This window comes from Saccostrea echinata, unplaced genomic scaffold (genome assembly GCF_033153115.1).
Source record: "Saccostrea echinata isolate AGI-Se365-2 ecotype Australia unplaced genomic scaffold, CSIRO_AGI_Sech_v1 ptg000022l, whole genome shotgun sequence".
Taxonomy (NCBI): domain Eukaryota; kingdom Metazoa; phylum Mollusca; class Bivalvia; order Ostreida; family Ostreidae; genus Saccostrea; species Saccostrea echinata.
The window spans coordinates 12,156,615-12,168,982 of NW_026889771.1; the positions used below are offsets into that span (position 1 = coordinate 12,156,615).

A 12,368-nucleotide genomic window follows, 5' to 3' on the forward strand; every position below is an offset into this window, starting at 1 on the left:
AATGTTCAAATGTTTTCGTTCCAAAAATAAAGGGATTTAAAACAAAGAAACAACCAATCTTCAAGGGACTGATTAAAGAAAAATACACTGGACGTCTTAATTATTCTAAAAAGTAATTTGATTTGCTTCAAACAGAAAATTATTGTATTTGCTAATTACTACAGTACATACAATATTAAAATATTAAAAAGGTTGTACTTAGTAATGAAGTAAATCATATTTTTACATTTTTTAATGTCTTGGGAATATTATTTTTTTTATTCAAACTATTAGGATTCAGGGAAGAACTTTTATTAGTATTTAGTATTATTATTATGTCTGATTGACAAGTTTTGAACAATGGAATTTACATAGTTTGGCTTTGAATTACAAATTTAATTTCAAAATCAGGAGAAAAAAAATGAGTGGTTTACATAGAAACGGAAATGGAGTTTCGAAATAAGTAAAGCTCTTTACATCAGCAACTAGTGAGTCGGCACTTGCGTGCTATTGAAAGAAACAAAATTAATGTATCCTGTATATTATAAATTTGTTTGGTAGAATGAAGGGTAGGGCTATGCTGGTACTGATTTTAAAAAGTAAAATGGCAGTTGACCCCTCCTCCTCCAAACGATCTGTTCAGAAAAAGAGCCAGAGTAAATGGTTGGTCCCTCACTTCAAGATCGCTTAAAGAGAGAAAAATAAAAAAAATGCTAGCAATTTCAGGATTTATGTGGGGGTATTTCAATCAAATCTTTCAAAATGTGCAAAAATTGGTATCTGAATTTACTGCAAAGTTAAAGTATGATTATTTTATTATTATTGTTCGAAAGAAAACAAGAGGTCCGAGGGCCTGAAGGGTCGCATGAGTATAATACAAACCTATGAAGGGTCCATCTTTATTATAATGTAAGAACTATTTCTTGGGGAAAATAATAAGAAAAAAAGCTGAAAGGCATCTTATTTTGATACCAACTATGTAACCCCCCCCCCTCTTTACATCAATAATATTTGTTTTAAAAAGCATTTGAATATTGATGTAATTGCATGGGTTTTATAGTCTGGTTTTATTGCTTTATGTGTATAAATCTTTATTAATCCCAGAATATTATGAGTAAAAGAAAATTATGTTGATAACCTGAAACGATTTTTTTGTCTCTCTCCAAACCTAGTGTAATTTGCATTTTCACATATCGTGTGAAAAGTATAGGGGATGTTACCAGATGTTCTTCCACCTTCCAACACATATCCCATCCTCTGTTCTATTGTTTAAAAATACGTGGTGAAAATGAAACCCTTCGTCTAGATAAGGTTAGTATGCTTTCATAGTCGTTATCCAACCCTACAGACTCATGTTAGTTTTACATGGCATTCTTCAACATTCAAATAAAAGTCCATGACGGAAGTTAGTATGTGAATGAGTTTCGAAGGTATTCCTTTGTTCAAACAATGACACCTATATACCTCTTACATGTAAGGCTTTTTACATAAATCCATAACGAGAAAGGGTGGATCCACTTTTTCATGAGAAGGGTTGAATTGGAGCAAAATGCGCGATGTTGAGGATTCCAGAAAGTGTTGTACTACAGATAACTTTCTATTTCAAAATGCCTCTACTTCAAAAATTCATACTTTTATATCCGATACTTCAACTAGATCTCTATTTAGAGCTGTACATTTCAATGACGTTAAAGTCACAAAAGTTTATCAGATAGAAAAATGCTCTTCAGTACTTTCAAGAAGCTCCTAGACTGGGGTATTATTTCAATTTCGACAGCCTTAAAGAATTTATTATAATTGTTATTATTTATTATGAAAATGTATCATTCAAATTCTTCGTATATTTAATACAATGAATTTAATTTTAGTACAAAAACTTTACAGTAAATCTACAGCTAATAGGCCTAACTGAAATGATAAGGTTAAATAGCATATTTCCTTTTCAATTACTGAATAATTAGGCCGTATTTCTTTTTTTTTTTCTATTTTAAAGAATAAATGTTAATTTATTTTGACTCCAGTGAAGGCAGAATTCTCATCCAAATTGAGTGAATTACTGTAAGGTCGTAGGTACACTTGATCGCCAATGTTTAACCTAATGGCCACTGAGACAGATGCGCCGTTGAAGTGAGGACCATAACCAGTATAAGCAAGTGTAAGCTGTTGACTATTTTTGTAGATCCATGCACCACTATCATCTGTATTTGTTAACACTGACACATGAAAGAAATACAGTCCCTGGATTGGACATGTAAATACCGATCCATTGTACGCATTCCCGGAGTTAAATATAGGAGCATTACCTTTGATAACATCAGTGGTGCTTTTGTACGTACTATGAGTAAGTTTAGCTGTAAACCCGATACCTGAAGGAGATAGAATAATCTTGATAAACGTGGATTTATAGTACATATTACAGGGATACAAGTAAAAAAAAAAGCCTCCAGATCAAATTGCACAAAATGAACACTTTAAACAAAGCATGCTTAAAATCACAAGAAACTGAAACCAACATTAATATTTTATTCTGGGCCATATGAGCAGATTGACAAACTCACAAATATCAATTTTTATGTGAAGAATATAACGATTAATTGACAATGTTAAGGACCCTCTTTACACTAAACGAAAATGTTTTTTGGACATTGAGAAAATTATATTGTATAAAGGTGTAAATATTGAGCTTATTTATATCATTTTCAACATAAGGTGCTTCGTTTTTACCCCCAGGAAAAATGTTCAAATGAACAAAGTTTTGATGAACAGAAATCACTGTTGTTTACCTGAGTGGGGAAAAAGCATGCAGATGAGGTTTTCAATTAATTCATCTTGGCCTATCAAAATGTCAAGAATGCTTGAATTGATTAGAAATTGATTGATAAACTGTAAAATAGCTGCCTTGCCGACGACACGACCGACTCGAGAAATCACCCGTTTCTATTTATAGACATTCCTGTTCAATTCAAAGCCAACATATTTAATATCATTTGTGGACGTGTATTATATTTTCTTAAGTGCAGGTATAACATATAAATGTCATTTACTTGCTCATTACTCTGATTTCGAGACAAAAGGTTAAGAAAATCTTGAACAATAAAACAAGGAGGTATGAATTTGTAGAATTTAAGAAAATAGTTTGGAACTGCCTTTTCCCGAGATACTTTCAAAATGTAACGTGTGATATTGAAACTTTTCGGAATTGTGTTCATTATAACATATTTAAAAAAAAACGTGGAAAAGAAATGCCCCCCAAAAAATTAAAAAGCACAGGATTGGAAAATACTGGTCTCGGAATCACAAGATTTTCTGTACAGCGATCATACCACTGCGCCACGGAGTCATTGAAGTTCAAATGATAAATTTTAGACAGATTATAGTCAATCTTACGGAAATATGAGAAGGAAAACTGAATATATATTTTTATCATTTTTCAATATTAAGACCATCTTTAACCAAAATTATTTAAATGTAATAAGGTGCAGTCATACCCGAATAAAATTATTCAGAAGTTGTTTTTCTGATTATGGGTGGTCTTAGGCAACAGTTTTTCATAGTTTAGGTAGCTACATTAATATTTACTATATAATCCATACAAACTGAATAATTTCCATATTAATCGTATAAGAGAACTTTTAATATTTAAATGCTATTATAGTGTAATTTGAGTTTACTGATGTATAAACTAAGATTGTATAACAAAATATTGGTTAAAAATGTATTTGAGAAATCACTACTACAGTAGGCGAAAATGCCTATCAAATGCGCTATGGCTCTTTATTTTAAAGTAAAAATTTTACAAATGTAAAAAAAAAAAAAAAAAAAAAAAAATCTCATTCAAGTCGAGGTCTAGTAATCCTGATTTTGAGACTTAAAATCATTGCAAAATTAATTTATAATAATTTATAATAATAATTTTTTACCGGCTTTACCACATCATTTCTGCATAGTTGTGTTAAATTTAAACATTCTTGATTCATTCAAAATAGTGTTTTTCAAAATAATAATTCAGGAGATATGCCCAACCTTACTTTCATTAATTTTTCCCATTCTTTTTCTAAAGATTTTTTTTTTGGTTTTAGATTTTTATATTTTTCTTTCTTTTTTAATTTATTTAATAATTTTCATATTTTCTTTCTTTTTTTTAATTTATTTAATAATTCATCTAGAACATCAGAAATCTCGAAGTATCCCGCAATTACTGGATATTATCTATAAGCGAAGTAGATATACAAACAGCACCTATATATAATACCTGTTGAATTTTTTACATCGTTGGAAACTACTTTCTTTAGTCTTTCAATTTCAAGACTCATGTTGTGAACGTTGCTGTTTTCCAACTTGACATCCATCTGGTTAACTGTAAGCAAAACTTGACGCATCATCGTCTCCATGTCGTGGATTTTTTTCTGAGTCTCTTTTTCAATGGCATCTATTTTGTTGTAAATATTGTAAGTACCACAAGTTTGATTGATTGCTGAAGACGGATTCGTGTGTCCGTCCAAGAGGAAGGCAACACTTTCATGCCCAATGCAAGACATAAAAATCAAGCAAGTGAGTTTCAGTGAGTAAAACATGGTTGTTCACTAACTAGCCCTTTATGTGTAAATTAATCAGAGTCATTTTCAAGTCTCTTTTATAGGAAGAATATTGCAGGTGCCAATGGTGTCGTGTTACCAAAAAATTCTCAGATCAAAAGATAAACATGTCATACAATGAAATACTAATTGACATCGTTAAAGGTATGATATCTGAGATGAATGAACACAAAAATCCTGGTGGGTTTTTTTTTTCACACGTAAATTAAAGTATTGCTAAGTAACGGAAAAGCAATTGTAAAATGATTACACGCACTAACACAGCAGGGGAGTTAATTTCAAATATGAGTTTCTATCTATGATTTACGATGAATATTTTTAGAGATATATGGCTTAAACATTTGTCAAGTGATATTTTTTAAAAGGTCCACGAACTGAGGTTTAGTCTTTCGTTTTATGAAGCTTGAATATCTTAGCCCATCTTTAAAAAATTGTTTGGTTGCCCTCTCCCCACCGACCGGAAAAAATTGGGCCGACTCGAAACTTTTTTAACCTCCAGGGAGCAATTTTTTTTATGCATTCTGGAAAAATAGATTTTGAAAATTCAGCATTGAAATTGAAATTTTCTGAGAAAACAAAATTTCTCACCTACCTACCGACCCAATTTTTTCATCCTGAGTCGGGAGAGGGCAAACAAACATTATTTAAGTTGGTCTTAATATCTTCACATGGGGCTTCGTACATTAGTTGGTAGTTGGCTCTGAAATATTTCCAGGCCCGTACATGCTGTAGGAACCAAGGGACTCAAGGGTGGTCCACACGAAATTAATTTTGACAATATATACTATAAAATTACACAATATATACTCTAAAATTTATGCCCCCTCCCTTAGCAATAATAGTAGCCGATTACCTGTTAAGTTTTTATTTTCTCTATGCTTGTAAAATAATTTGGTTCGCTTAGACCCCCACCCCTCATTAGTGAAGTCGTTTGTTTTCTACATGTACGTTCCTAAGTAATTGTTACAAACAGACAACATATGTGATACGACGACAAGGGGACAGAAGATTGAGAAAATTTTTAACTCACAGAAACTCTTTGTTTCAGTTGAACAAAGAATCGTGAAATATTTATATGAGATATAATTTATTTTAAAGACACAATGAAAAGGATACAAATGAAAACATAAACACGCCATAAATATTTGATCGATGAGATATGTACATCATTTGCTCATGTTTTCTGAAAAGAAAAATAAACCCAGAATTATTGCAATTGCCAGAAGCTAATTTTGATGTATTTCATCTACATACATATACTGTTTCTTTCAATTATTAACAATTAAGGTACCTTAATGAATGAATTCTTTATACAAGTTGTGTCCGAGACACATGAGTTCAGTTGTTGTTCCCTGAATAGTGATGGTCTCGCCAGCTTTTAGAACCATACCATCATAGAGACATCCATCTGTACATAAAAAAGGAAAGACATACAAAAAGTAACTTAATTCTAAGTAGGGCCTGACAACGACACTAATAGAAATCTATAATAATAAAATTACCTTGACCATTTACAGTTCGTTTAGCTTCGCAGATTCCGCTGAAATGATAGAATAGTACAGTTTCTTTTTAAACTGAAGAATTGAATCGTATCTGAACAAGTGGAATTTTTACAAATTTTAAAATAAGACGCACATATGTGTTATAATCATAATGGTTAAGTGGAATTGGTACAAAATTACCGGGTTAAATTACATAACCTTTTTTTTTCCAATTTTACAAACATATTTCAAATTTCAAACACAGTGTTCAAACTGGTCAGAACCAGAAGTCTTCGGCGAAACTGTAGCTCTACTGATTTTTACTTAACAAAGGTAGAGAAAAGTAGCACTTGGACGTGAAACTATGGCAACAGCAATACATAAAATAATGATCCTTGGTTTAGTCTCTTTTTGTGGCAAGTTTAATTAATTGCAATTGGACAAAAACTGTAGTAGGAGTAGCCTTTTGAAAGAATTTTACAAAAAAAAAAAATATTTTTAGCAACCATGGCAACACCTTTGTTAGAATTAAAAACTGATAGAGAGGATCTTATATCTTATTGAGGTCTACTTGTACACCGAGGTTTATTTTTATTGAAATCGGACCAAAACTGTAGTAATATTTTGAAACAAGTTCATGGAAATTGCTATTTTAGTAACCATGGCAACATCACTCATATAAAAAAAAATGAAGAGAGTTACATTATGTATGTGTCTGAGTATAGTCTACTTGTGTGGAAAGTTTTATTGGAATCGAATCAAAAATGTAGGAAAAGTAGGGGTTTTTTAAAGAATTTCACAGAATTTTCTATTTTTACTAACCATGCAATGCAGTTCATCGAAATCAAAAAATTGATAAAAAGAATAATGTATCTTAGTCACTAGAGTAGTCTACTGGTGTAGAAAGTTTTACTGAAATCGGATCAAAACTGTAGGAGGAGTAGCCTTTCAAAGAATTTCACAGAAATTTCAATTGAAATTAAACCAAAACTCGACGTAGCATTTTAAGAAACAGACAGATGGACGACGACGTACACTTTACTATTGTATAAGCTCTTCTGGTCTCTGACCAGTAGAGGCCGGGAAAAATCAAGATGAAGATAACACATGGATTCTTACTATAGTGGTGTGATGTTGCTGAGATTATTTTCGCCCAAACAGGTCATTTTTCCGAGGCATGGTCTTATAAGAATCTCCTCCCTAGTAGAGTAGACTCGCCCATCAAACCAACACCCACCTGAAAAAGAAACTCAGTTTCACTGTTTTCTCATTGCTTTTGAAAGGGTTTTTCATAAATACTTGTAAATTAAATCAAATGAGGAAGACAATTGGAAAAGAATATTGAATTTTTTATGCTAGTTTATAAGGCCTATACATGTATGTCGTAAATTGCAATATTCTTACTCTGTCCATCTTCAGAACGTCTTGTCATGGTCTTTGAACAATCGCCGCTGAAAATATTCCAGAACGTTGTTATTTCAAAACTGTTAAATTCATTGCAGTCATTTTATTACTTTGATATGATTTAAAATTGCAAATGTGTCTGACTTACAACAAAGGTGTGATACTGGTATACAGACTGTGACCCAAGCACGTCATTTCTCCAAGACATCCGCCGAAGACGATTTTGTCCATTTTCTGATATACATGTCCATCAAACAGACACCCAGCTAAAGCAAAAAAGGCATCAGGTTTGTTCTAGATTGTCAACACTTGATTGTAATTGATAGTTTAATGCGGTTTTCAAAGATATTCTACCATGGTTACGTATAGTCCCGGGATTTCCATTTGGAGAGGGAAGTGTCCGGGAAGTTTAACGAGGTGTCTTATTGCCTTTTAAAAATCATTACTACAAAAAGTAACAGATTACGAAAGCCTATTAGGATCAATCTATGAAGAAAGAATTTTTAAAAAGGCGTTAAGACGCCATTTCAAAAGGCGTTATTACGCCTTTCTAAAAGGCGTTATCACGCCTTTCCAAAAGGCGCTATTATGCCTTTTGAAGAGCCATTATTATGCCTTTGACAGCCCCGTTCTTTTGAATGTGGGAAGGGGGGGACCTCTCAAAAAATTGACAAACAAAAAACCAGAAACACCCCCCCCCTCCATCGTCGCAAACCACGGCCAAACTGTACGATCCTCTCCCAGGAGAGAGCTATATGCGGACTCCGGACCGTGGCTTGAGACGATGCCCCCCCCCCCCCAATAAAAAATTATTAAACTGCCTCAACTCGAGGGGGATCTTTTTATAACTTCTCGGTAAAACTTTTTTTAAATGCAATTATTTGTCAGAGTTTGACCATACTGCAACAAAATGTTCAGGGACCAAGCAGCCAATAAATGAATTTTTATATTTAAACTATAGCAAGACTATTCTCCCAAAAAGTGGGGAGGGGAGCCCCCCCCCCCCCCATTTGCACACGTACTACCGGCCTGTTTGAAAAGGCTCCATATCCAAAAATGGAAATGCGTTATTTTATATTAATAAATACTTGAAATATTGAATCGAAGCCATCTTTATTTATGCAATATTTAAAAGTATTTTCTGCACATCTCGCAGACAACTGTTTGCATGCGTATTAAGAGAAGTCAACACTCTACTTGTGGAAATCCGGGATACGGGCAGATGCAACTTGGGGCTTTGCTTGCCATGTATTAAATATTCCTGTCAATTTTGAAAATATTTTTCTCTCCTCTTGGAAAAAAGCAGGCAAACTATTTGCATGGGTACAATATGCAATTAGCCTTCAACCAAATTTGTGAAATCCATGATCCTTGGTAGAGGTGTCTGGCATCAGAGAAGGACTAAGTTGGTTTAACATTAAAAATATATTACACATTTAAAAATCTTTTTTCCTGGAAATCTAATTAGAATATGTTTAAATTATTTTTGAAGAAATGGCCCTATATTTAATTGTGAAATTCATGTCCCGAGGGTAAGATTTCAGATCTGGAGTGAGCCAAGTAAGTCATGTATTGAAAATAAAAGGCGTAATTACGCCTGTTACGCCTTTTGATAAGGCGTAATAACGCCGTTTGGAAAGGCGTAATAACGCCTTTTTGAAAGGCGTAATAACGCCTTTTAGAAAGATGTAATAACGCCTTTTGAAAAGGCGTAAAAACACCTTTTGGAAAGGCTTAATAACGCCTTTTGGAAAGGCGTAATAACACCTTTTAGAAAGGCGTAATAACGCCGTTTGGAAAGGCGTAATAACGCCTTTTAGAAAGACGTAATAACGCCTTTTGAAAAGGCGTAAAAACACCTTTTGGAAAGGCGTAATAACGCCTTTCGGAAAGGCGTAATAACACCTTTTAGAAAGGCGTAATAACGCCTTTTTTCGCTTTATTACCTTATCAAAAGGCGTTATTACGCCTTTTTTCGCGTTATTACGCCTTTTCGAAAGGCGTTATAACGCCTTAAGTTTTAATTTTTTTATCCATAGATTGATCCTAATAGGCTTTCGTAACAGATACTAATATTATGTGTATTTGCTGATTTTCGCCCTCTCATACCCACCACCAGTCACTTACTTTGGCCATCATCAGATCTTTTATTTGGACAGATGCCCCTAAAATTGAAAATATTTTGACATGAATAATTTCAACGTTGTGCTATTTTCATGTTTTCAAAACCCGCAGAGAACAAAATTTCAGAATCACTAGGTTTGTAATCATGAAATATAATTTCAGTTTTTCGTTCAAAGTTTGCAAACATATAATTTCAAAATCATAAAGTTTGCTAATTGTCATTAGTATTAAGTATTGCAAGATAATGTTTCCAAGTGTTGCTGAATTAATTTACCCCCATTGCTGTAGGTCGTCCCAGAGGTTGTTTCCTTTGCACGTCATGGCGCCTAAACAGTGCTCGATCACAACTTGTTCTCCGACTGAGTATTCTCTGCCATCAAAGTTGCATCCTGCAAAGTGTGGAAGTAGATTTTGAAGTTTGCATTACATACGTATTGTGGAGAAGACGCTTTTACTGTTTGAAATAGATTTAAAACATCTGTGTTTCCACTGTTTCCGACAGTATGAATATTTGTATGGAATGTTTTCCAAAATAGCCATGTTCATTTTTTTTATGATAAGAGCAACAATACATGTATTTTTCTTAATAACAAGGCAAATACTTCGTCTTTTTTTTTTTTTTTTTTTTTTGCAATTCATATTTTTCATATGACAGTACAAAGTTCTAAAAACAAGAATAGTCAACTTTAGAAATTATTAGTTACTGGAACCCCCCCCCCCCCCAAAAAAAAAATTTCGATTTTCCAGTTACTTGTATACCTCTTACCATGTTCGGCATTTGCAATGGAGAAAACGACAACCACAACAAAGAGAAGCATCTTGTAAACCAGCAACAGACTACTGCGAGAGCCGAATGGAAAGAATTCTAATAGAAGTGAGTAGCCTTCTTTATATTTGTACTCACGTGTATGGCCATGCTTGTAGGTTTATGTAAGAAAGATAAGGGATCATGTGGTACCTATTTTAATCAAGGTCGTTCCAGAATATGGACAGTTGAAGTGCTTGGTATAGATATTGAATTGCAAAAACTGCGTGTGAGCATATTTTGGCCCATAGTTTTAAATCTTTCTCTTTTGGAAGAAAAAAGATAGGGGTGACCCATATACGAAACAAGTGCTGTGTTTAAAAAGAACAGATTGTAACTGAACATTTTATGACCAATTGCATTTCCTACAAACTTTGTACAACATAATTATAAGCTTTTTTTCAAGCAAAATTTTCAAGAAACCCTAGATGTTATGGATGTATGGTTACCATGGCAACTGGTCTCAAAACTTGGTAAAATGCAAATTTGACAATTTTGAAATCTTCCTACGTATTCTTGCGGCAATGTGGAACTATAATCCTAGTTTCAGACTTCATGTTTCATATTAACCAAAACCAAAAAGTCCACGGGAAGTATAGCCGTTTTTTCCAATCTTTTGAGTAAATCTATGGATGATTGAACATGCAGTCAAATGATAGAAACTGTATTTTCAGGCTCACTGAAGGTAAAGTAATTGGAACAATAACACCGGTGTTATGAAACTGGGACCATAAATTGAAATAAAAATTAATTCTAGTTTCCTTCTCATAATTGCATTCCAGATCTTTTAATTCTCTCATCCTCTCTTTTATTTCTTTCGTAGCAACGCGCGGTGTGATAATTTGTCGGCACTAACAGGGTGTTGTTATACCGATCGACGGAATACAAAAATAAGAATTGAATGCTTAAACAAATATTGTTTCTTTGAGAATTATTATTGCTTATTTAGGGTAATGTACGAATAAAGTGTTGCTATGGAAATAAGATGAAAAACTCCATCATTGTAGATGTTCATTTTTGTTTCCTAATTGGATACGTGTGTGATGGTACATATTGTCGTTCTGTACATATTGTCGTCGGCGACAATAGAGAGGTTGAAATTTTAAACTTGTACGCGTACGTGTACGTGTGCACAAACTTTGACGTACACGTACACGTTTTTTTGTGATTTGCCTGTTGAGATTTAATGACGTGAAACATGAACGTGTAACGTGACTGTAATCGACGTCTCTATTTCAACTATTTAGTAGTTTTGTGACATCAGTTTGACTTTAGTTAGTGAACAAAACATGGTTAAAATAAGTGTTCATGAAACTTAACATCCTAAATAATTAACAACAATAACAGTTTCACACATAAATTGACTAGATTTTATTGAGAAAGCTACACGTTTACACCTACGTGTAGATGCCTTTTACGAAAGCCTATTAGGATCAAACGACGGTAAAAAAAAAATTAAAAGGCGTTATAACACCTTTTCAAAAGGCGTTATAACGCGAAAAAAGGCGTAATAACGCAAATAAAGGCGTAATTACGCCTTTCCAAAAGGCGTTATTACGCCTTTCCAAAAGGCGTTATTACGCCTTTCTAAAAGGCATTATAACGCCTTTCTAAAAGGCGTAATTACGCCTTTCTAAAAGGCGTTATAACGCGAAAAAAGGCGTTATTACGCCTTTCTAAAAGGCGTTATTACGCCTTTCCAAAAGGCGTTATTACGCCTTTCCAAAAGGCGTTATAACGCCTTTCCAAAAGGCGTTATAACGCCTTTCTAAAAGGCGTTATTACGCCTTTCTAAAAGGCGTTATTACGCCTTTCAAAAAGGCATTATTACGCCTTTCTAAAAGGCGTTATTACGCCTTTCCAAAAGGTATTATTACGCCTTTCCAAAAGGTTTTATTACGCCTTTCCAAAAGGCGTTATTACGCCTTTTAAAAAGGCGTTATTACGCCTCTTTTTTTCAATACATGACTTACTTAGCCC

The 12,368-nt window shown here is 33.5% G+C and overlaps 2 protein-coding genes across 2 annotated transcripts; both read right to left on the reverse strand.

Moving 5' to 3' along the window:
- Nucleotides 1-1,969: 1,969 nt before the first annotated feature.
- Nucleotides 1,970-4,536, reverse strand: LOC133190923 (uncharacterized). Its single transcript, XM_061326607.1, has 3 exons — nt 4,232-4,536; nt 2,911-2,916; nt 1,970-2,345 (listed from the first exon to the last, which is right to left on the reverse strand). The coding sequence occupies exons 1-3, from the start codon at nt 4,515-4,517 to the stop codon at nt 1,981-1,983; spliced, it is 657 nt and encodes a 218-aa protein (XP_061182591.1). The 5' UTR covers nt 4,518-4,536; the 3' UTR covers nt 1,970-1,980.
- Nucleotides 4,537-5,693: 1,157 nt separating this feature from the next.
- Nucleotides 5,694-9,967, reverse strand: LOC133190924 (uncharacterized). The gene is made up of 8 exons (XM_061326608.1): nt 9,858-9,967; nt 9,587-9,624; nt 7,608-7,725; nt 7,460-7,506; nt 7,175-7,292; nt 6,077-6,114; nt 5,866-5,982; nt 5,694-5,757 (listed from the first exon to the last, which is right to left on the reverse strand). Exons 1-7 carry the CDS (start codon nt 9,902-9,904, stop codon nt 5,867-5,869), a joined length of 522 nt encoding a protein of 173 aa, XP_061182592.1. The 5' UTR covers nt 9,905-9,967; the 3' UTR covers nt 5,694-5,757; nt 5,866.
- Between the last annotated feature and the right edge of the window lie 2,401 nt (nt 9,968-12,368).

Excerpts from the sequence above, each read along its gene's own strand:
- LOC133190923 (XM_061326607.1), bottom strand. The coding sequence starts at position 4,517 with ATGTCTTGCATTGGGCATGAAAGTGTTGCCTTCCTCTTGGACGGACAC.
- LOC133190924 (XM_061326608.1), bottom strand. The coding sequence starts at position 9,904 with ATGACGTGCAAAGGAAACAACCTCTGGGACGACCTACAGCAATGGGG. Across the intron at positions 7,726-9,586 it reads AAGATCTGATGATGGCCAAA|CTGGGTGTCTGTTTGATGGA; the intron begins GTAAGTGACTGG and ends TTTTTGCTTTAG. Across the intron at positions 7,293-7,459 it reads ACGTTCTGAAGATGGACAGA|GTGGGTGTTGGTTTGATGGG; the intron begins GTAAGAATATTG and ends TTTCTTTTTCAG.